Raw genomic sequence first — 25,753 nt, 5'->3', positions numbered from 1 at the left:
CTTCTTTCACAGCTCTGTTCCAATAAAAGACACAAATTACAATTATTAATTTCTCCTCCATGATGTATTTTCAAACGTTTAGCCCTTCTGTGAAGCAAAAACGGCGCCATCCACGCGGTACTACCAAATCTGAGTCCCTGATTAGGCAAAGGTCAACTGTTTTAACTGTGCAGCCTTTACCTTATTGGGTCTCTGATGGAGACCCAATAAGTAGACCCTAGTCTCCTTCAAAATAAAGGTTCCAGTTCACCGGAAAATGTTCTCCCTTCTGCTTCAGATAGCAGTCCCAAAGAACATTTGGTCCCTTTTTTAATAAAAAATTATTTAAATACTCTTCAGCAGCTGGAAGCCATAAACATATGGCTAGATAATCTCTGACGTCACCCAAAGCAACAGCGAAACTTAAACCAGATGTGGGATGGGCACATTTACTAGAGTTTACTCCCCCAACTCAAAAACAAGCTGAAATGACCAAACTGGCTGAATAAAGTTAAGAGACTTGCTAGACCAACAATGGCTCTACTCGCCTGCCAATCAAAAATCTATCAATGCACTTTGTGATTCTACCAACTCCCTTTAAGGGTCACTGGAGCCTGTCCCAGCTACTGTTGGGCAAAGATGGGGTACACCCTTAACAGTTAGTCAGTCTGCTGCAGGGCCACACACTCACTCACATGAAGTCACTAACATTCACACCTAAGGACAATTTAGAGTGAGCAATTGACCTATGAAGCATTTTCTGTGACATTGGAAGAATGCTTTAGTGCCCACAGAAAACATACGCATGCACATGGAGAAGATGCAAACTCCACACAGAAAGGGATTTGAACCAGGGCCTTCTCACTGCGACGCGATTTATACATAAAAAGTGTTGACATCAACTTTTAAATACATTTATTTTGGGGATAAAATCTAACAGGAGTGAACTCGCTTCCTTGTGAATTCTGCCTCCAGTGGTCTTTTGAGGAACTGCAACATTCAGAACTTCCTCTTTTGCCTCCAAAAAGTGGAACATTTGCTGGAAACCATTTCAGTCAAAACATGGGACTAAATTTCATAACATCAGAAACTTTTCTGTCCAAACATCCTTAATCGGCTTTACCATAAAGAGGAGATGCTACACCAGAAATGCCTACCCCAACTATATGAAGGAACTGTGGCCATCACATTTGCACATTTCATTTAGTGGATACAATTGTGAATTGTTCCGGCATTTATTGATTATTGTGTTTATTAATTCAAAACGGCTGATGTGATTTAGGAGAGTTTTTGTTTTCTGCCATTATAAAAGTCTCCACCATTGTAGTATTGTGGTTGTGTATTCATTTTGTCCTTTTTTTGAAGGGAAAGTAAGGGAGGAGGAACAAATAACAGCTGAGGCCTTTAATTCATTCAGCACTGAGGTGATGAGTTTAGCTCCGGATGACTAAAACAACACAGACACGGAGGATTACTAATTTCAGCACCTTATCTTTTCGCCCACATCCTGTTTTGTCCCTCATCTGCCCAAAGTGAATTCAAGGAAGCTCAGAAATACACACTGGACTTCTTTGCACTTAATCATTCTGTTTTTCTGCCCTCTTTTTGATATTAACACCACACTAAACTGACTCTAACTGCTGCTGTAAAGTCAACACAGCCACTCAACTAGCCCCTCACATTCCCTCCCATAAGTCATCCAACTGTTCTGCCAGCTGTCTATTTTGGTCCACAGGACACCCTTCAAGTAGCTCCTATCTGAGCGGTTTCTGGAGTTCATCCAGAATATTCTCTCTAGTCTAGACATTGACAGAAGAGAAAATGACAGATGATTAGGAATGATTTACAAAACTGTGACTGGTGGAGACACTTGATACTTGGATTGGTTGGAATCTGTTTGTTCTCTTACGTTCTGCAGTGTTTGTGAGCTGTTTTATGGTACTATAACTTAGCCTTCTTCAGTCATTCCTTACGACACATTTTGTCAATGTAATTTTTATAATTTAGTCAATTTTTGTTTAAATCTTGTCTTTTCTGATGTTGGCAAGCCAAAGACAATCTTGCACTTTAGTGGAAAATAAAGTTGTATTCCATTCTACGTTCTCTGCCTTGAAACTCAAACATTTAGCAAACCTGTTTGACAAAGTATGACTAAATCTGGCTGCTGTGATATGTGATCTATGTGCAAGCTTTGTGTAAATATCCAGCAAAAACCTTTTCATGAGATAATCTGCCCAATCTCTTTCTTATAAAAAAAGAAAAATTCCACAAAGCTCAATTCTGTTCTTTTAGTCTCACATCTGAGGCTTCCTCTTGCAGGAACTCAACTATGTCTGACCTACTGACCTGAAATATCAGCGCTTCATAAACTGTTTTGCTATAGTGTGATCCAGTTGCTCAGCAAAATAACCTGCTGTGTCTTCTCGGGCTTACATAATCTCCACCGAGGGGATTTCTCTAGTATTTGGTGAACAGATGGGCACCTCTGCGCCTCCTGAAAGAACATGCAATGTAGTTCATATTGTGATTATGGATTTCTAACACCCAAACGCTGTCTGTTTCCTGTAAATTAAAACATAAACTGAAAGGTTCCTTCTAGACCAACTTTAATGCATCTAAGTATTGTGTTCCATTTGAGTCACAGCCCTTCCTGTTCTTGTATGGAAAACAGTTTGTCCTGCTGAATTTTGATGTGCGTGCTCGGAGAGTATGTGTCAAAACTGCTGGGAAATATGAGCGGTCACTCTATCCTTAGGTATTGGCACACCATTTATTCCAAGCTGGAACATACCACAGTTATAAGGCAGGGTGTGTGCAAATGACTAAACCACTATTACTTTTTTAAATTAGAATGATCTATGAAGCTTTTATGACAAAAGTCTTTTTATATGGTGAAGATGTACAGAGTAAGTGTTAATTGCTCTATTACTTTTGAGTCCACTAGGACAGCTTGTAATGTAACATGCTGCTACATGTGCTGTACCAATATAACTAATGTAGCTCTATTTTAAGAAGTGTTCTGTTCAGCTGCATTCTTCCACTTCCTGAACCCCCAGTTTTATGGGGGGAAATAATATAGTTGCCCCATTAGGTGCATTTTAGAATTGACTAAAGTTATATTAAAATTTGGCATTAAAAATGTAAGCAAAAATTTTGAAAAGAAGAGAAAATGAATCAAAAGGATGACCAGATTGATAAAAATATTAAAAACTTGAATATTTGGTAAATAAAGTCATTAATCAGAACTAAGAGTTCTGATTGGCTTACGGTGGAGATTGATAGCGCTCTTCTAGCGGTTTAGCCAATCAGCGAAGGCGGGAGGCAGGCCCTGCTCTATTGTAATCAATCCGTTGATCGGAAAGTGCGCGTGTCTCTCTTGCGGCCAAGTCGCACGAGCGCCCGTGTTTGCCCGCCAACGTGAGTTTGGCTTTAGAAATTAACTGAAAAAAATGGGCGACAGGTTCCTGGTAGTCCCCGTTGAATGCGCGGGTTCGGTTTCCGGACAAGTGGGGCTCTCAGGTACTGTCGCTGGCCCGGTACCGGACCCCGGCGGCGCGAGCAGCGGCAGCCCCGGCGGAATTTGGGACAGAAATGAGCCTTTTGAGGACTCGGTGTTCGAACCTGCGGACGCCGGCGCTGTGCTGCACATCCTGGACTACAACAGAGAGCCCAACAAGTACGGTAAGACGGCTCTGTGTGTCCCACTTCTTATCTCGTTTATCTGCAGGGATTATTAGTCCTGAGGCTTTTCACAGGAGTCTGCCGGTCAAAGTGACGGTACCCCGAAACTAATGATGGCAGAAACCACTTCTGGCTGATTAGAATAGACTGACATTTTTAAATACAATGCTGCCGAACGCTTTGTTTTTGTTTTTAACATTTTTAAAAGAAAATTTAGCAGTTCCCGATTATTTAAAAAAAATACTGACTTTTTATTTTATAAAAAAGGGAAGAATGAGTGAGTTACTTCACCCGATTGAGTAAATTTTGGTACAGTCTGGACTTCCGGCTGATTTCTGCTGTTTGTTTCTCGTATCAGGGAATAATAGAAAACGGTTTTGCCCAAGTGTTGGACGTCATACATATAGAATAAAAAAATCTGATTTCTTCAGCCCATCTGAATAAAAGAAAAAAGGAGGGACATTTATCTCAGTTTGATAGATAAGACAGCTTCTGCAAATAACATGGGCTCTTTTGCGTCAAAGCTATTTTTGTTTTTTATAAAAGAAGTCAGCCACACAATCTAGCTGCACTTTGCTCGACGAGCCTGACAAACAAGCGCTCTATGGCAACAGGTTGGTAGATGGAAGGTGCCGGAACAATTAGCAGGCAGCTTGACCAAGCAGGCACGCGGGATGACGGCTTGGACCAGCCAGGCATGCACGCGGGATGATGGTAGCACAGGGATGTGCTGGGTGGACATGATCCAGGCTTTTGCGGCGTTTAGTTATTAGGGATCACTACTCTGTGTGGCTGAAATGTGCCCTGAGCTGTGACAAACATATGAAGAAGTAGTGTGTGTGTGTGTGTGTTTTTAAGGATGTTGCTTTTCCATGACTAAGTCTGTGTGCTTAAATCAGCTGATCACAGCAAAGTCACAAGTACCTAAGGACTATATGAACTAGGGTTGGGCGATGTCCCCTAATTTGGCCGTTGACGATGTTTGCTGTCAACCATCGGGATGGACGATGATATCGTCGGGGGGGGGGGGGGGGGGGTATTTTTACATTTTTCGTTCTTATATAACTGCTATTCGTTATTTTGCTTTTTTCATTTTATTTCCCAACTAATGGTTAATCCGCGATGATCCAACTGAGGGAAGTGACTTTAACAGAAAAAGTAACAAGCAAGATAGAAAAGAAGTAGTCCGCTCCCGCACTTAGCGAAGTGGACCGGCGGAGTGCGGATTTACAGCTTTGTGTTTGATGGGAAGGGGGGGGGGTACATGAGCGGTATGTGTGGGAGATTTAAGACTGCGATCCGTCCCGCAGCTCTAGGGGTACGAGCTATCAAACTCAGAACCGGGTCTAAACGTGTGTCTGAGCACAGCTCGTATCGTCAGCACACACAGCGGTTTGAGCATCAAAGCAGAAATGTCGCTCAGTCCTTAGAAAACATTCAAACAATCACGCGGATTTGTGTTTCCAGTCGTGTCCCGACTAAATAAAGGCTGATGTTATTCTTACACGTTTACGTGCAGCGCCACCCAAAGCTAATGTTGTTAGCCCGTGTTAGCATACTGCTAATCCTGGCTCCGTTCAGAAAAAGCACTGACCACATGGATTAAAATTCAAATGATGAGCGAACAGATGTTTCATAATAACCGTAACATTATTAAAAGCACGTTTAGAAGATCATCTCGTATTTTACCGAGCTGACATGTCAATGTATATAGCCGCTCGGTGCTGTTATCGTTTTGTATTGAATTGTAACATTCAATAAAGTTTGGAAAAAAAGCCGCTCGGCGGAAGTTGTATCCCCTTCCGGTTTTCAAACTGCGCATGTGCGAATACTGCGCATGTGCAAATGATTTATTCCGACCGAAATTGTGACCTTAGTGAACGTTTTTATATTCTGAAAACATTTTTCTGGGCCCATCTACACGGTTGGATTCTAATCCGACCATTGATCCCATCAAGATATTTTGTACATGTAACCGCGGCTTCTGGTGTCGACGCGCAACGTGGCGGGGGCGTGGCATCACGATGGTGGTCTCTCCATCGGGATGTCAGTCACCCATCACGATGGACGATGATATCGTCCATCGGCACAACCCTAATATGAACACATTCTTGAGTTTTTAGTCCTTTAAAAACTGTAGAAATGGAGACTATGGGTTTGTTTGGTCCAGAGTCAGTTTAGCAGTCTGGGTGGATGGTCGCTGAAGCTTCTGATGATGACTGTTAAATTCTCAAACATATTTTTAGACATGAAGATTACTGTACTCCACTCAGTTGTTGTGCACTCTTAGAAATGTGGGATGTGTTTTGCTTAAAAGAGTGAACTGATTTTTCCCTCCAGACTTCTGATTGTTGATTCAGAAACAATAAAATAGTCCCCTGAGGAGCAAAATATACACACAAATATGATATCACATGGGGAAGTTCTCAGGCACAGCTTTGTGGCTTAGAAAATTGCTAATGGGTGTGGTTAACAAAGTCTAACCATCACAGAGCAAGGGAACATGTACATGTTTTCCATGAATTTCAACTTGTATAACAAAACAACAAGTTGGGACCTGTCTGCCCTTTTTGGTGCAAGTATGAAGAAATATCTCTGTGCGGTTGAATAGTTTATGAGTTCAGTTTCCCGTTTTTTTCCTCTCTAAAAACACGATTTTTGGTTAAGATGTTTGCTCCATTTGCTCATGATGCAAACCCTCTCAGATGCCACTATCTTTGATTACTTTTCTTTTTTTTTTGTTTGTCCATAAAATCACATTTTTTCTTAAATAGTAATTATTACCTTACATTACAGTGGAATCTTCAGGAATAATGTGTCTGCTCCAAATTAACCTCAAAATAAAAGCCCATGTTATTAATCACTGATATGTTCTTAAGTGACAAAGTTGATTATCTTTTTTGCGTCTTATTCATTTCCCCTCTGTCCAAGGGTCTGACATTTAACTGGATTATAATCAGTAGATGAATGATTGCTGCATGTTTTGCTGTTTATGGAGGCAGCTCCTCATCAGTTTAACTCCTCAGCAGTGAAACTGGTATTTTTAGAAGCATGGAACAGCTTGTGTTCATTGTACCACCATGGTATACCATTAGAAAAAAGGTTAAATTAGCTTATATTTTATTTTGTTTTTGTTGTCTTAGAGAAGGTGTTTAAAAAGAGGCTGGAAATAGTTTTGCATAATCTAAAACTACCCGAGGACTATTTTTAAAATCTGATATTTGGCTCACAAATCAAGATTTTACACTGTTTTTTTCGGCTCAAAGGTTAATTTGCGATTTTTATTAAGACAAGTAAATATATGCAGCTTATAAAAAAAGAAAACATTTATAGCTTTTAGTCACAGAGCTTTTTGTCAACGGGGTTATAAAAACACAAAAGACCAGTATTTTCTATCTGAAAAAGCTATTTTCACTAAAACCAAATATTCCAAATTTGTTTTTCCTTTTTTTTTTTAATTCAACGTGTAATATCTGATGTTTGCCAAGAGGATGTCATGATGGGGTTTTTTCCTGACTAAGGTTGAGATCAGCACTGTTAAACATGCCATTTATGCCATCATGAAAAAATGCCCAGACCTTTCATTTATTAGTTTATGACCCAGATTTTATGAACTCATAAAGCTATTTATTGTTAATCATAAAATAACTCACTTCTGAGAGGCCTGTCTATAGTACACTTTTTAAGGATTACTTTTATTGCGAGCATCTTTTCTTTTAATTAGTTTTCATTTCTTAACTAAAATATTTTTTTTAAATATTTTTTCTGTTCTTAGCTAAACAGTTTTGTCTTTTATTTGACCGAATTTACAGTTTGTGTCAATATTAGCGTTTTCTTTTTGAAGCAAACATTATGGTTTTTAAAAAATGCTTCGGTTCCTTTGAAGTTCCTCTAAAATCTAAGGGAAGACTCAAAATCATTCAAAAAAAGAATTTAGATAAAAATCTCAGATTCTAAAGGACTTTTTATTTTTACCCATGACCACTTTCATTTTTTTTGGAAATGATATTTTTTCTAGATATATTTAGAGTTTCAGGCGCATTCTGAAGTCTTGGAAAAGACAAATCTTTTTGGAAAAGTTTGAAAAAAAAGTCTGTTTCTAAATAACCTTTGTTGTTACCCACGATCACTTTCATTTTCCTTTAAATGCTTTTTTTCTAGATATATTTCTTGTTTTTCGTCTCCATATTTTTGTTTCCCCATGTTTATTTTATCCCTATGATACAGTCCTGTGCTTGGAAGATAATTCTTTAAGCACATCTATTGACAATATTTTTTTTCCTGTGTTAAAATCTAATTTGAAATTTTGTTTCCATTGTCAATGGTGGTCTTTCACTGTAGTCCAGAAAAATAGGTGAAATTAACAAATGAAGTTATATAAAAACTGTCTCAGGACAAAGCTTGTTAATTTTAGGTTCCAGCTGGTTTGGCCTTCAGAAAGCTGTGTTGCATGGTCACATGGTGTTGGTGCACACTGAAGTGTAAATAAGCTTCATAATTAGTGTTTAGTAAGAAGCAGCTGTTCGATTGGCTCGCCTTCTGTCAGGCGATTTAAATATCTCATTGTTTCTGGTTTCATGTTGAGACATGCAACAATTAGGGAAAAGCAGTGTGGGAAATAAACTATCTGGTTATATAAGACTCCTCTGTCCGTGGGTAATATTGTACCCCATTAACAGTAGAGGATACATAGACATACATTCTGTTTCTCAATCAGAGAGCCAAATAAGTGAGGGTCAGCCAATAATGCCTTGCAGTTTCTGGATGTCGGAGCGTGGCTGATGGCTTGTCTTGGATGCTGAGGATGACTCGGATTACGTTTACATCTTAAAGAAATTAAACTGTCTGTGACAGATGAAGGAAGTTTTGCAGGGATGGAGATCTGCAAAAGGTGTTAAAAGACCTAATCCATTGTGAGCATGTTTGATTCCTTGCATTTGACACACTGAAACAGCTATACTTAGGAACAGTTGCAGCAGTTTTATGTCCTAAGCACGACTGCCCCTACCGGTGCACACGGGCCACAAAGACGGGCAAACCTGTACGGGCCACGAAGACAGGGTGCATGAAATATTAAGGTTGTAAAGTGCTCAGTGAGCTTTAGAGCAATACTGTTCATGTACATTTTTTTCTACAGGCCAGGTTGTAGCGAACACTTAGACAACATGCAAGGGTAGTAAGGTTGAAGTAGGTGGGACACAGGCGTTTTGTACAGATTTTTAATTGTTCTAATTCCCAAAATCCTGCGTCCTGCACAAGCAGCTTTTGTCCTCTTCTTGTGATAAGTGCTTTGTGGAGTCTTTTAGAAATGAGGAAATTAGACAATCAGAGCGTAGTTTGTGTGAGCTCCTCCAGGTGTCGTACAGGCACTTGTGTAACTTGCACTCCCCGTGCGTGCAGTATTTGTGCGTGGCCAGTAAGGAGCCAAGACTCCCACCTTACCAAGAACCAGAGTGTGACATAAGGGTGTCGTATGACAGCATCACCTATGCATCATAAATGTGTGCAACTAAAGGCCTCACAAATGCATCATAATACACTTACTACATGCACAGCAATCATACGTTCCATTTTCATGATGACCATTGAGGTGGCCATATGAGCCTAAAGGGAACTGCAGGCCATACCTGCACTCCCCCAAGGGAGGTATGTCCTTTACAACCCTCCATGGGCCTGGTAACCCAAAACCTGCAGCACCTGTATGGGTCATTCCCCCATTTAACTAAGACTTTACATAACTGTTGAGAGCAATATTTTGGGAATATTATTGTGTATCTCTGCTTTAGAGAGATGTAATGTAACAATGTAATGTAAAAAAGGATAACCTTTCATCAAAGTGGTGTTTTAAACAGAACTGCTGTTTGGTTTTTAAACCCTAAAATTATATTTACTCACCTGTCTTGCATATGGAGTTATGAGAGCTCAAAAATGAAAGAATTATTTCCTTTAAGTTACCAAAAATATACTATTCTGAATCCAAAAAAGTGTTCTGTAAGGACTTTTCTCAGAGTTAGTCGATCTTTTCCCAAATGTCACATCAATCATGAATGAGTTCCTGCAGTGCCTCTCTGAGGTTCATCCCACATAATTGTTTGCATGTTAAATTAATGAGGAGCACTTTTTCTCCCGACCTGAAAGTTTAAGCAGCTTGCATTGTTAGTATCTAGTGAAGCATCAGGATGCCATGTCAGAATGTGTTTTGAGATGTTTGCTGCAGGTGTCTTGTTCTGTGTGAATGCAGAGCCTGGAGGTCATGAACACTGTCATCAGCAGCTGACATGACTGCAGTCTAGTTAAACAGCACTAGCGTGACCAATGCAGTACAGGCTTCTAGCCGCGGTATAAATATATTTTTAATTTGGCTTCAGTGGTTTAGATTCATAACAGATTTAATGCCTTAATTTCAAATCCTGCTGGGATTTAAATGAGAAAACCTTAGTTCCCAGCTATGAAGAGACTCGGCTTGTTGTCAAATTCTTCTACTTCCACCTCCTTAACTTTACATGGATGGATGACTGGATAGAGTTCTGACATCTGAGATTGTTTAGGTCCAGCTACCCATGACTTTGGGCTTAGGGCTATCATTTTTGACTTTGGGCTATCATGCAGAGGGCTCTTCACAGCTTCTTATGAAATCATCTCAATGTGCTAGTTGTAAGAATTAGGATTTTCCTATCATTATCATCATCATCATCATCATCATCATCATCATCATCATCATCATCATCATCATCATCATCATATGACTCGAGTTCATCTTTGACAATGGCCTCTTTCCAATCCAAATGACACCAAGTCACAGAAATGTTTTAAAAAGAAATGATTTTCTGTGGTTTCCTGGTCAACACTGGAAAAGCCTGACTCATTCAACTGTAGAATTTTCCATTCTCACCACATTCTGTGGAGTTTTCCTTTCTGTTTTGTAGTTGAAACAGATATTAAGAAGATTTTCCCTGAAGTTGCAATTCTTCCTGTGGTCGTTGGAGGGCAGTGTAGCATCATTAAACCAACTTTTTGCCAATCCATTGTTTGGGAGTAATAAAACCTAACTGAATTAGATCTGGCTGCATGGTGACGCAGCGGTTAGCACTCTTGCCTCACTCAAGAAGGTCCCCGGTTCAAGTCCTGGCTGGGGGACCTGAACCAGAACATCAATGGGGGACATTTCTGTGTGTAGTTTGCATGTTCTCCCCGTGCATAAGTGGGTTTTCTGCGGTATAAGTCCCTTTCGGGGTTTATTCCCCAGAAAGGTTTATTCTCAGGGCCACGGCAGCGAAAGGGAATAAACGGAAGAAGATGAATGAATAAATTAGATCCAGAGTCCATTATGAACATAATGTCTTTGCATAATCTTAGGATTTTTTTTAGGTAGTTCAGGAACAGACTTGCAGCTGAAGCCAGAGATGAAGTAGGAATTGTAAAATAATGGAATGAAATGTTACTCCATGTCAACTCATAAAACAAGAACAAGAACAGAAGCTGGTTTGTTAGTCCACAATTCTTATTAGAACTCCAGTGAGTTGTAGTTTCATGTTGATGATTTACTGGAAGCTGTCATCCTCTCTGTGGTGCTGACACACACACATTTAATGTTATGCAACAAATCAACTTCTGCTTAGATCAAGGGTTTTCTTTCTCTTTGTTTATTTTAAAAGTTAGATTTTTTTACTGACATAGAAACGTGCTGACACTATTGGGTTGATATATTTTTATTTTTTACCTATTTTATTTATTTCATATTTCTTGTATCCTAAAGAAACAGAAAAACACATGTGCACTTTCAGTTTTTACATAAGAAAAGTATACATATTTGTTACATGTTTAAACTTTAGATACTGTCACTTAAAGAAATGCCTTTTTTGTTTTCCCTATTTTTTATTCCAAGTTCATGGAGTTTCCTGGTAAATTATGCTGTTTTAAGTCCCTGAAGACAATGAACACCCAACTTTAGGAAATACTGGCCTAAAATGATTCCTGTCCTGTCGAGCTGAGTGTAAAATACCTCAGCCTTTTTTTGGTCAATCATAGCAAGACGGTAAAGATGTAAGGAACTGAAATGTAGCCTGGGTTTGGACGGTATAGCCCACTGCGTTCACTGCTACACATCCAGCTTTACAGCAAATGCACAGCTGGGGTTTTCTTTTTATGCAAACATGCAAGTTGTGTTCTCTAAGGGACAACAAGGAAATTGTCCTTTTGTTTATAAGTTAAGAACTGGAACTCAATTTTCTTCATGCTAAACACCATGGAGATGTCAGCTGCATATACCAGTAGTCAGAGTTGTCTTGCCTGGTTTGAAAGATGGAGAGCGGATCCGCGCCCTTCACTGCACTCTGCAGATGTCTCATATCCTCTCACACCCGCCGTTCTCTTATGCAGTCAATCAATATGTCTATTTGGAGAGGAGAAATCTGAGCCCGCCGACAAAAACTGCAGATCATCTAGCTGCTGTTAGCTGAACAATAGACTGGGATGATATCATTTGGATGTTTAAAAAGCCTGGAGTTTAATGCTTAAACAATTTATCTTTGTTACTTTGTAACTACTACTTTGAACACATTCTTGCATTAAATATAAAGTATTATTACATGAACAGATAGATGCCTGACATCCTGGACTGTCCAATACATTTCAAATGTTGGTGAAAAAATGAAAGTCTTTATACTTTTGACCTACTTATAGAAGTTGTTTGTTTCTAAAAGAAACACTTTTATACTGCATTTTTTACTGAAAGTATTTAATCTAATTTGTTTTCTCATTGGTTATATAAAGCAAAAGGAAAAAGAAAGCAGGTTTGTATCTAGTGATCAGTCTTTCTGTTGCGATCATGAGGATCTTTCAGCACATTTATGGTAAGCAACAATATCTGTGTGTATGAGAACAGAAGCAAAAACGAGACCTTTTCTTCTATTTTTAATGTTGTCTTTGACTGCCCACTGTTTTCAATACAAAATTTTCAACTTCCTTATTAAACTTTACAAAAATAGAATTGTTCTGTTCTAAATATTACATATTTCTATTTACTTTAACATCTATTGGCGATTAGGTAACTTTATGTAAAGATTTCCATTTATGGGGCCCAGACTTCTGCTCTGTCGATGCATCCACAAATCCTAAAAAATTCAAGTTTATTAAGATACTTACATTTTTAATTATATCCAAGCAATTTCACTAAAAAGAAAACTCTGGCTTTTATTTAGACCAAAAGTTAGCCTTTTGTTTGTAGTTTTCTACGCTGTCTGATCATTTCAGACAGCAATACTGTCCAAATAATGATCAGACATCGTAGAAAACCACTGACTGTGTATATATAAAACTGGACAGAGCAGGTGTGACATCACACATAGAAAATTCCTTACCTCCAGCTCCAGTGAAATGAAGCCAATTCAGTCGCCATTTTTCTGCGAAACAGACCTTGCCATGTTGGAGCCAGACAGCAGTGATTGGTCTGAATCAACGTTTCTATGACAACTACTGTCGCCAGTCATAAGAAAGCTTGTTCGAAGTCCACACCCCTCCCACTGAAAGCAAGCTCGGGAGAATCTGTCAATCAAATATTCTACTGGGGGGCTAGTAGGCACAAGGTGCTTTTGCCATCTGATTGGTCCAGGGTTCCAGACTGCAGCAATTGGTCGCATTTTGCGACCAAAATTTGAGAGTGTGCGACTGAATTTTACATCCAGTCGCACATGTGCGACCAGTAAATTTGCCCCCCCCCCCCCCCACCCTCCGTTTTTTTTTATACATTAAACGTGGAAGGGGAACGTCAATGATCAATGAAATAATCAATGAGACGCTAGCGCACACGCACGCAGGCAGACACACACACTCGCGCACATACTCATGAAACGCGAGCACGTACACTCTCGCGTGATGCCTGTGTGTGAGGCGGCCACTGCGTGTGAGAAGAATAGGGAAAGCCACTGTGAGTGGCTAAAATGCGTGTAGGGGGAGGGGCCTAGAGATAATCGAGCGCGCGTAAAGGTTTAGGTTTTGGTTACGGTTACGGCGGCGCATCATACGGGTTACGGCAGCACACCGCAAACTGTCCCGCGGGAGTCGGGTCAGCTGAGGAGAATAAATGTCCCTCACCTACATGCGTGACAGCTAACGGGGCTTGAACTTTAAACACGTGCGAGCAAAAACAACATTAGTTTTAGACACACTGAAAATACGTGGGGAAAATGCAACGATAGACGTGTTTGAGATGAACCGGCACCTCGCCTGGATCGTTGGGGAGACCAGGCGGGGGGGCTGTGAGATGAAGGCGAATACAGCAAGACTGAAGGAGTACAGGAAGTTGGAGTTGTCCTTAACATTCAATTTAGTTTTAATATTCTTCTCACCCTTAGTATGATCTGTGTTATTATATATTTTATGATTATTTTAAGGTTTTGTAATGTATGTAGCCTTTTTTAATGAATTGGTATTTTAAATTATTTTAATTAGTCACTCCACTACAAAAACCATCAGGACACATGTCCCATTATGCATTGTTTTGTAGTCTGTAGGGCAGCTTTCAGTCAGTTCAGTTTCCAGCTGTGTCCGGGTAGGTTTGCCCCTTGCTCCCACCCCTTTCTCGCGATATTTTTGCGATGATTGACAGTTGATGTTGGAGCAAAAACAAAAATATATGTCACACACCAGGTGATCTGCGCAGCGTTGAGTTCACCTGGGTGATCTCAAACACGCTTATTGTGCATCTTGGCTGCACCTATTTGGTGTCACAAAGATAAATTTCCATCCGTTTTCTTAACTATTTGTACTGTCATGACAGCGATGGTGCTGTCAGTTTACCTCGTTGTTGCATCTTCAAAAGTGCAGAATAAAATGTGACACTGAATTTGAAACAGCACATTGTAATTTCTGCATCTATTATTAAAGTATTTATTAGTAATACAGTGGAAATTAGTAGATTTGGTTAGCATGTTGATTTACGGTATGCGCCCCTAAAATTTTCAGTTAGGGGCCACTGTGCTCCTAGTGAAAAAAGTTAGTCTGGAGCCCTGTGGTCAGTTGAGTAACTTCAATAACTTGCAATAAAGAACAAATATTGTAGAAAGAACATGTTAAAAAAAAAGAAGGTAGCAGAGCAAGAATGGTGATTCTGACAAATTGAGCTGGTACTTCCTATTTGGAGTGCAAGTGGGAGTGGTCACTTTGTCCAGTTCTTTATATACAGTCAATGCTTCAAGCCTTTTTAAAATCTAAATCCGATAAAACACTCATTATGTCCCAGCAACTGGTCAACTCTTTAACAAGAGGGGCTTTGTGGTTTTGGCCCTAGTTGATTGTCTATCCCTGAGAGAGAACTTGAACCGGTGCAGCCTGCACGCATAAGGAACGCTTGTGTTGCAGAAAGTCAGACTTTGTTTAGATGTTGTTTGACTTTTTAAAAACAGTCAGAAAACATCCCTGTTCTGGCAGAAGTTGGATCTAAAGTGTTTTTAAGTGAAGGATGGCTCCACATGTGCTGTCACACCTACCTATTGGACAGAAGGATATTTAGCTCTTTATGAGTCATCATAAGCCAAGAAAACAGATGATTTAATATTACCCCTGTGTCTGGTGACTCCAGGCCAGATTGTGTGGGGAAAAAGACAGAACAGACGACAACATGTGGATTCACTCCAGCCTCTGCAAGAGGTAGTTAAAAAAAAATCACTTTGCATAACTAGCAGTGTTACCCAGAGGACATGCTTTCCTGTGAACTCATAATGGTCCCTTTCTCTCTTTACCTTCTCTTTCACCTCCTCCCTTCCTGTTCCCTTCAGCCCCCCCCTCCCCACCACCACCACCACCCTTCCTCTTTCTGTATTGATCTGGCGTGCTGTCACGTTATATATGTGGGGGTGGGTAACTTTTTAAGGGATGTGGAAAAGCCAAACAAGCCCCTTTCTCCACGAGGTTATTTCATGTGAGAATGTCTTTGTGGACTCCACTTCTTCTGGAGGTGATTTCTTTGTTTGCAGGTGATCAGGTCACCTCAGTGCTAATGTGATTTTATCACATCCTTTCCTGTCCTTTTGAAAAGATATCCCACATTCTTTTTCTGAGCTCCGGTGATTAGAGCTTTAAACTCTTCCACTTGCTGTAGTTTTCCATTGTTTTTTGCAATAATTGCAACAATATAATTCCTTGCCATCTAAAAGCCTCTAAATGAACAGTGCCGGCTGAGATAATAGAGGTGTGAGATCTTCCTGAATGAAGCCACGGTGAGCTCTTTCCTCTCTTTGAACACCAGCCAACTGTGGCTGTTTTGGTTGTTTGTGGGACAGAGCTGCATACCAGGATAGGGATCTGCCCCCAGGCTCACAACAGCTATTTATATGCTCCAACACACTGATGAACACAAATGCATGTCATGTTGTGCTCCTGGAAGCATGTATTTGTATGTTCTGCCCCCATTGGGCGGGGCCGTCTCGCTCTTCCTTATTTGGGTTAATAGCGGTGGGGGTCGGGGTCACATGGGTGGACAGCAGAAATCTAGAGACTGAAGCTAAAACGGAGGAGAAGGAGGACTCTGTGTCTTTCCAGACAGCTGGGAGCAAAAAGTCTTGGTTGAATGAGAAGAAGAGGAGAAGGCAGAGGGGAGGAAGACAGCAGCGCGACGCTCAGAAGGCAGTGAGGAAGCACATGGTGTAAAAAAAATGCCAACTAACTTCACTGTAGTCCCGGTGAAGGACAACACCCGCAAGGCAGCAGAGTGGAATGAGGAAGAGGATGACATCAGTGAGCTGAAAGAGGAAGATGCCACAGGTGAGATGGGAGACCGCTTTACTACCCCGTTTCAGGTGCACAGTTTGGATTAAGATCTATCAATTCAGGAGTACGTCTTGTACTTTTTGAAAAAGCTGGATCCCAGTCTATCCTGTCACTGTAAAAATAAGTGGGTTCTTCTAGAAAGTTCTTACAGATTCAAAAGCTAGCCCAGAATTGGGCTTTATTGCAAGGCTTGTTGGAGCCTGTATTTTTCTGAAAAACTGTTTGTTGCTGCATGGGGGTGGATAATGTGAAAGGAGGACAGGGTTTGAGGGAAGGTTTGGTTGTTCTTCGGCTGACTGAGTGAGTGTCCCTCATAGGAACCAGCTACTCAAGGCAGCTGGAGATGAGCCTTTGTTCCACAATATCTTCTGGTCTGACCCCGCAGCTCTTGTCAGTCAGTCTTTTTACTCTGTCTGACAGAGTTCAATGAAAGATTTCTGTCTGGATGAGGCCACTCACATTTCATTGTGTGTTTCTCCACCACAGTTCAAGGTGTTGCTGAGAATATCTAGGTTTTGGTGACACTTACATGTCTCTGTGAACGCTTTTCATAAACTGAAGCAGCTGCTGCTTTGTCCCTCGTGTTGATCAGATATTTACTTCAGCTTGATGTCGCGTCTGGCTGCTGGACTAGCTTTGACCCGCCAATGTTTAGCTCAATTATTAGCCCTCGTCTTGCAGGGAAACAAATCAATGTATTGATTTGGCGTTGGAGCAAAAACCCCTTTCCTCTTCCCCCCTCATGAAGCCCACGCTGTCAGCCAGGTGTCCCGTTATCTGATGACACTCCGTACCCTGAGCACACCACCTCAGTTTTCAGCATTGACAGGTCACGGAGTGTACATTTAACAAACTCCTTGTTTTTCCTAACTCTTTTTGTGAAGTTGCGACTTTTACGGCGCTTTTCCACAAAGCAGTGTGAAAAGGTTTCCCAGGGTTTTAATTTCTGCTGAGAAGCTGCAATTACAGCCACATGCTGAGCACGAGGTTTACAGACTGTGAGGGAAAGAATAGCGTTTTTTATGATGTTTATGTAAGAAATCACAATGCTTTACTTTCCCGTTGGCCTGTTTTTGCCCACGGGAAACTTTAAGTCACTGACGGCTGCAGCAGCTGTAAGAGCGGTTTGGCATGCCATGATTTTAAACTCAATCCACTGTAACATCCCATTCTTTAGCCTGTTTATATCATCCGTGTTTTTGTTCTTTTTACAGTAAATAGACGTCAGATTGTTTAGCAACAGGGATATGTGCAAACTGGAAGAGGGGGAAGTTGTTTTTTTCCAGGGAGGCTCCACGATGTACGCATGTTGCAGAGCTCATGACTGAGTCAAACAGGAGTCACTGATATTGATTGCTGCTCTGGATTGCTGGTTGGGGGAGGTAAGACTCCACCTCTGTCCCATGTTGTGTTGGCCTCGTGGGGTTCCTCTTTGCCCTCCTCACATCCTTTTTTTTTTTCCTAACTTTTTTTTTTCTGTACTCCATTTTGCTTCCCATTAAGTATTTTCACCCCAGGGATGTACATACTTTTGAATCGCACTGTGTTTACGGATGTAGAAAGTTTGCAGGGAACAGGTAAAAGTCAATCTGAAACCACTGAGTCTTCAGTACTTGAGCTTTATTTGTGATTGGTGAAGAAAAGTAATCAGTGTATCAAAGCTGTTGGCTCCTGTTTCCAATGCAGCCGTGCTTTCCCTGCCATCTCTTTGTTTAAATGACTGGTATTTAGAATGGTCTGGAAGCCCAGCCACTGGTTGCTTCCCCTCATTGCGTTAAGCATGCAGATGTTGGACAGAACACAGTGTTCCAGAGATGTGGGAGCCAAATGTTTAGGTGGAATGGGAGGAAAAGAAAGTTTACACAATGGATTCATACTCATTGAGAGCAACATTTTATGAAGCAGTGTAATTTTCCTTTTACAATAGTATCTATTGTCATTTAAAACAATGTCCACGATGGCTCCTTATTACATTCCTTGTGAAGTGAAGTTGTCGCGGTGTCACTGCCTCAGCCTCTGGTGTTTTTGCACATCTTCTGTCATGTGTTTCTGTTTATTTCTTCGCCTGGATCTGGTTCTGCTTAAAACTCCAGTCATTGCTTCTCTATGGCCAAAACTGTTGTTTTTCCTCAACGACGTTGCTAGTTATGTTTTATCTTGCTGGATGTAAATCTCATTGAGGGTCTACAGCTGTTTGACCACAAACAGCGGTCGAACGTAAACAACAACAACAACAATCACACTCACCAGCCAGTTTCCAGTCATTTGCTTTAGTCTGGCAGGACTTCAGTTGTCTCTTATCTCTGCTAGCACATACTGAGAAAGGGACCAAAGAGAATGCGATGGTTTGGAGATTGTTTATGTCACCAAAATCTGCATATGTGACTGTTACTGTGCACTGTATTTATTAGAAAGAATGCATGTATTGTTAGGCTGAACATCCAGCCGTTTCTGATGAAGGTGGAACATGTTTGGACATCCAATCGACACCTTAAAGGAAGTAGTGAGCCTTTAACATGCACCCTCATAAAACGAAAAGCTCTTTTTTTTAGATGAAAGCATTCTTTTGTACATTTGGTCATTTAACCACTGTCCTGCCCTCAGTGACCTCTTCTTCCCCATTTCCTGTTCTGTGATCTCACCCTTACCAGCTACTTGCTTTCAGTCTGCTGTCTCTGATAAGCTTTTATCCCGTAAGCATGCTCTCCTCTCTAAGACTGTCTATTTTCACCCTATCTATTCTTTCACAGTCAGCTGGAGTTGGGTGAGGCCCTTTATGCGGTGTTCTTTTTGACACTTTAACTCCGTAAACGGCTTCAGCATCTGCACTTTTAACATCAGACTAGCGCCCTTTAATCTGTTTCACTTGTTATTAACTATACAATGCTTCATTTATTACAAACCAGAGCCACAGGACCTGTTTTGATGCGAAAGGTTTATGATCGGTTCAAATTCTAAACTGACACATCTGCTCTCATCATGAACTGACCTGCAGACTTTTAGGCAAGGCAAGGCAAGTTTATTTGTATAGCACAATTCGTACACAAAGTAATTCAAGGTGCTTCACAAAACAGAAGAATGCATTAAAATCACAATACATCATAGAAATAATCAACGTAAAATTTACTTTAAAAGAAAAGAAAAAATTTGAAAATTGATTTAAAAATAAAGGAAGGAAAGGAAAGAAAAGTGTAGATAGGACCAGATAGGACCTTTCAGTCATATACACGGCTAGACAGAAATGTTTTAAGTCTAGATTTGAACATGAACACTGAAGAGGCCTGTCTTACGCCTTCAGGGAGGCTGTTCCAGATTTTAGCTGCAGAATATTGAAACGCTGATTCCCCTTGTTAAGTTCTGACTCTGGGAATCAACAGGAGGCCGGCCCCTGAGGTCCTCAAAGTACGAGATGGTTCATATGGCACTGACATGTCAGAGATGTACTTTGGTGCTCGACCATGGAGAGACTTGTACACAAGCAGAGCTGCTTTGAAGTCTATTCTTTGAGGTACAGGGAGCCAGTGCAGAGACCTGAGCACAGGACTAATGTGATCATACTTCTTGGTTCTGGTCAGGACTCGAGCAGCAGCATTCTGGATGTACTGAAGCTGTTTTACACCTCGTTTGGAGAGGCCGGTGAGCAGGCCGTTACAGTAGTCTAACCTACTGGAGACAAATGCATGAATAAGTATCTCCAGGTCTGGCTTTGACACTATGTTTTTGATTTTGGCAATGTTTTTCAGATGGTAAAATGCCACTGATGTTACTGACTTGATATGGCTGTTAAAGTTTAGGTCAGAGTCCATGATTACCCCTAGATTTCTGACTTGATTTGAGGGTTTAAGAGACAGAGAATGAAGGTAGCTACTGACTCTTTCTCTTTGTTTCTGTGGGCCAAAAATAATAACTTCGGTCTTGTTTGAGTTTAGCTGGAGAAAGTTGTTCTGCATCCACGCACTGATCTGTTGGAGGCAGTGGCTGAGTGAATCCACCGGCCCATATTCACCTGCTGTCAGTGACACATAGATCTGAGTATCATCTGCATAGTTGTGATAAGATATGTTATTACTGCGTATTAACTGCCCTAGTGGCAGCATGTAGAGGTTGAACAGAAGGGGTCCCAGGATCGATCCCTGGGGCACACCACAATTCAAGCCCATGTAGTCTGAGACACAACTCCCAATTTCAACAAAATATTTCCTGTCTTCTAGATAAGACTTGAGCCAACTTAGGGCAGATCCAGAGATGCCAACCCAGTCTTGGAGTCTGTGCATAAGGATCCCATGATCAACAGTATCAAAGGCAGCGCTCAGGTCTAGCAGGATTAAGACAGAGACTTTGCCATCATCAGTGTTCAGGCGGATGTCGTTTTAAGTGTGCTTCCAGACAGGCACACGTTAAAATCCGTAAAACTGATCCTTGTTCTGGATTAACAGCTATAAAGTATATAAATTATGTTTCAGAGTTATGGGTTTTCCCACATATCATTGCCCTCATGGCAGAAAAACCAACTCCATTTATGTTTGAATCAGTCCAGCATTGTTTTTCTGGCTTCTCTCACTTGGAGTTGGGCAAAAAAGTCCTCACAAACTTTACATCATTAGAATTTTTGAAAGACAACTGTTTGCTCATTGGTTTTTATTACAGGAATTATTACAGTAAAAACTCCAAAATTGCAGTCCTCAACCATCTTCTTCGTGGATGTGTGATTTTCTCCTAAGACATATTTTTCTGTGGCATAATTTTCAATGGCATTTGTCGCAATTTGGCTGAAGGGAAGAGGATCTTCATTTAATACGGGTCTCTTTCTGTTTATGTGTTGTGTATATAAATATTTGTTGTTACTGTTTAAGCAAAGAAAAATTATTATTTTTTGCCTAGAAATGTAGTGCATAAAATGAAGCTGTCTGATCATTTTCCTCAAATCCAAACAATAGCCACTTAAACAAGCAAACATACAGTATCTAATGCGTCACGTCACATTTTTCCTCCATTGTTTTCAGCTTTAAAAACAAGTGATATCTAACTTGGCAGCTCTTCCCATTGTTGCATAAGACACTCCTCAACCTGTGGGGGGGCACAGAATACTGCTGTGGTGTTGATGATGGGGGGGTCACTTAATAACCACAGAAACAAACCATAAAAAATGTGTTACCATGGTAATTTGAGACCTATTTATTATATCCTGACTACAAATATGTCACAGGTGCTAGATGTGCCAAATGAGTTTGGTGTGCAATAACTACATAACTTTGTTTTTAAAAATCACCTTTATTTATCAGTGACAACAAGAGGGATGGTAGTTGGCTTAGTAGTAAACACTGTATTGATACAATGCTGTTGTGGTTGAGGTGATGGGGGGCCCAATAGTTTTCAATCTCAAAAAGGGGGTTGGATGGAAGGTTAAACAGCCATATCGTCAAAACGTGAAAAGGTTGAATGTATAAAGGGAAAGTGATGCATAATAATACAGTTTTCTAAATTGAATGACAAATGTATAAAAGAAAAATAATTAGATTGCTTCAATTGTAATCCATTGTTGCACACTGCTTGCCCTGTCTTCTTCTTTGTTTTGGACATGATAAACTGAGTCGTTGATGTTAAAGCAGAATTAAACTGTGTTTTTATTTTTTATTTTAATTTTTTTAATGATTTAAATCCAGACATTTCTGCTACGCAATAGCATGAGTAACTAGTAGAGAAGAACAGATGTGATCTGTGTGTGATGAATGTTCAAGCTAAAGGATTTACTGGTGTTGGGTATTACCAATAATTTCCAGAATCAATTTGATTCGATTCACCAGAGCCTGGAACGATTCGATGCTTCCGATCCACTCGATTTGATTCAACTCATTTTGGAATTTACACAGTTTAAACATTTAGACATATTTGTATAGAAATACATTAATAATCTATATATGTCTTGAATATATTCATAGTATTCTGATACTGTTCACATACTGCTCATTTTATCAGTAATAAACCGATGTGATTGTTAACACAATAGGGTGTCACATGATACATCCTTATTCAGTGAACCACTTCATGGAGGTTTTCTTGTTGTGTGAAGCTGACTTTAGACCAAATATTGTGGTAGATTCTTTCATTTCTTTTGTTAGCCGGCTCCATGCCGTTGTGGTTCAGTGAGTCGACATGGAGCCCGTCCCAGCCGGGAGAAGCAGACGGAAGAATTTTTCTTTAATGTTAAAATAAGATTATTAAGGATTTGTTCACCATACATTTATTTACACTGAAAAAAAAATAGTTTTCCACCATCAGTATTCAGAAATATTGCACCACTTTACCCTTTTCACTCTATCTTGCATGTGTTTTTCTCTATCTTGTATGTGATGATACATAAATTATCATCACAAAACTTAATAATATTAAAATACTCTGTAGTCCATTATCGTTACAATTATTCCTGTGTATTACAAGACCTCAGATGTGAGTGGCACTGTAAGAAACCTTAACTGACCTCTCTTGTACTTTTTTCTTCGGACCCACCCTCCTCCACAGCAGCAGACTCCTGCTGATTTGTTTGGGAGGATTCTGATTTCCCTAAACCAAACGATCAAATCCAAAATGCAGCCCTGTGTGCTCCCAGCTTTACAGTCATCATTCTGTTACACATTCTACTTGTGTGTAACAGAAAAACTGTTTCCATAGTTTTTTTCACAACATATTATTTAAATTAAGATTTGATTATAGTCGACTTTTATTTTAAACCTATATTATATGTTTTTCTGGAAAGTACCAGCTTTGTCTTTTATTATCACAGGGGGTGGAACACAAACTGGTAGTTTACTTTTAAAACATCTGAATATTTTAACTTTTGAATGCATGGTTGTGTTTTTGTCCTGTGGTGACTGCTTTTACCATGCAAAAAACCACCAAATGTGGAAATATTAAATTTAAAAACAATTGTTTTAATAGTGTTTTGATCAGTTGGTTATTTGTTTACATTATAATGTAATATTAGAAAGAGTTTATTGTCATTTTCTATACACATAGCAACATAAAGTTTTGTGTGTTGTAGCATTCAGCCTAACACCCTAAGACAAAATTAAACCAGCAGCACCATTAAATGAAAAGGTGGAACATTCCTTTTTTTATCCTAATGAGTAACCACCCTCAAGGGAAGGTACGTGGAGGTTTAAGGCTCTCTGTGCATTGTCATGAGTGTGTGTGCTTGTGTTCTGTCAGCAGGGGTTTCATGATGTGTGTGTGTTCCAGACTTAAGAGAGACAGATTTAACGGCTGGAACATGCTGTAAAAAGTTATATACAGCAGTAAGCCCTCAAATCGTTTTTTAGGCATTGAAATAAGCAGTTCAAACGTTTAAAATGTCAAATTCATGTCAAAGTTACTGAAAAACCCACTCCAAAATAAATGAGAGCGGATAAAAGTTGTGATTCAGTATCTTTTATCAGCACTGACACCTGCTGGTCAGGATGAGAATTGCAGCGTTCACATGTTCAGAAGTCCCTCAGTCTTATCAGTGTAAACATCTGAGGTAAAACAGTAGATGAAAGTCAAACAGTAACACAAATTTACCAGCCAATTTAAAGACTATGTGTAGGTTTGTTATTGCACATGTAACATTTTTGAATGTGTGTTTTAAGACGGTGTCGATTCTGGAAGAGAAAAAAGATAAGCAGTTATTTTGACTAGATTGAAGGGGAGTTTGGTTAAACTTCTTTTATGTAATGGCACTCGTTTTTTTTCTTCTTGGCCTTGCTCTTGCTCCCATATTCTGAGTTGCACAAGAGATTTTGTTATGTCACAGATTTGAAGCCCAGAGGCATAATTAAAAGGAGCATGCTAACGATTACTGTACACGAGTAAACCCTAAACACACAAAAAGCTTGAAACCATCTTGTGTTTGGATCACATCAGTTAAGTTGGACAGTGTGTAATCACACACTGGAGTAATCTCTTGACTGCAGTTATCACTCCTAATGCTGGATTTTAAAGGTTACAGAAGTATTCCATACATCCATCAAATTACTGATACAGTAATACTCTGATTACCATTATTGTCAAAAATTGAACCCAACTTCTAAATATGCAATTTTTCAGTAATTTACCTTAGACTCGTGTTGTTAACATGAATCACCAGACCTTTGGGCCATGTGTGTGCCTGCATCACCATCTGGTATTTTCAGAATTTGAGGCCTTTTTGCCCCCCCTATGGAAGTGCAAGTGCAAAAGTTTAAATAGTTGATTATTTAATTTAATCTGACTTTAAACAGATGTTCTTGATTATGCTGGATGTGACTCACTCCTCCCTGCTTAGTTCATTCATTCATTCATTCATCTTCTTGACCGTTTTTCCCTTTCGGGGTCACGGGGTTGCCGGAGCCTATCCCGGCCACTTGGGCGTAGGCAGGGGATGCCCTGGACTGGTTGCCAGTCTGTTGCAGGGTAGAATATCCTCAATCACACATCCATTCACTCTCACAGTCACACCTATGGACAATTTAGAGTTGCCAATCAACCTATGAAGCATGTTTTTGGAGACTGGGAGGAAGCCGGAGATCCCGGAGAAAACCCACGCATGCACGGGGAGAACATGCAAACTCCACACAGAAAGGTCCCCCGTTGATGTTGTGTTTTTCATGTCCCCCAGCTGGGACTTGAACCGGGGGCCTTCTTTCTGTGAGGCAAGAGCGATAACCACTGCGCCACCGTGCAGCCCCTCCCTGCTTAGTTGTTTTTCTCTTATCAGTTTCAATGCGGCTCTAAAACAAAAGTTGCCACATGGAGGAAGAGGCCTCATCTGTTCTCACCCAGCTAATGGTGCTGTCACTTCTGCCCTTACGGGTGGGTACAGGATGCCAGTGGCTGAAAACTAGGCAAACCTATACGGAGCACTCTGGTGGCTCGCATGAAATATCAAGGTCAAAGGCTGGTCGGTGAGCCTTAGAGCAAAAACGTTCCTGCACATTTTTCTCTATGGGTATACGAGTGTACCAAACACGTAAACAACATGCAAGGGTACAGGAAGGGTGAAGGAGGTAAGATGCAGCCTTGTTGTACAGATTTTTACTTTTTTGAACTCCCCACTCACCCTGTCAAATGAGCACGGCTCCTGTATTTGCTTTTCATGTAAGACGTGCACGCTCCTTTGTGCCCCGTACTAGTTTGCCCCATTTCCTCCCACAGACAGCCCATATCTAGCCGTGAGGGCAGTTATGACTAATGTTTAACTAATGACGAGAGCTGGGCGAAATGGCCAAAAAATATCTCAGATTTTTTTCATTCTAGATTCGATTTAAATTGTTTTTTTTCTCCCTGCTTTGATTTTGCGTTTGGTTTGATGCTG

The 25,753-nt window shown here is 40.3% G+C and overlaps 1 protein-coding gene across 3 annotated transcripts in view; it reads left to right on the top strand.

Moving 5' to 3' along the window:
- The first annotated feature begins 3,343 nt into the window (after window positions 1-3,343).
- Window positions 3,344-25,753, top strand: part of LOC101159301 (solute carrier family 12 member 7) — a 66,445-nt gene continuing 44,035 nt past the window's right edge. Inside the window, exon 1 of one of the 3 annotated variants that reach the window (XM_020712608.2) lies at window positions 3,344-3,660. In XM_020712608.2, the coding sequence (XP_020568267.1) occupies window positions 3,429-3,660 (232 nt within the window). In that variant the 5' untranslated portion in view covers window positions 3,344-3,428. Of the gene's footprint in view, window positions 3,661-16,128; window positions 16,420-25,753 lie in introns of those variants that run through there. The other 2 variants (XM_023949891.1, XM_004080903.4) reach the window with 2 other exon arrangements.

The sequence above is a fragment of the Oryzias latipes genome, chromosome 20 (assembly GCF_002234675.1).
Source record: "Oryzias latipes chromosome 20, ASM223467v1".
In the NCBI taxonomy this organism is placed as follows: Eukaryota; Metazoa; Chordata; class Actinopteri; order Beloniformes; family Adrianichthyidae; genus Oryzias; species Oryzias latipes.
The sequence above is the reverse complement of the archived record's forward strand: the minus strand, read 5'-3'. Positions and strand labels throughout refer to the sequence as shown.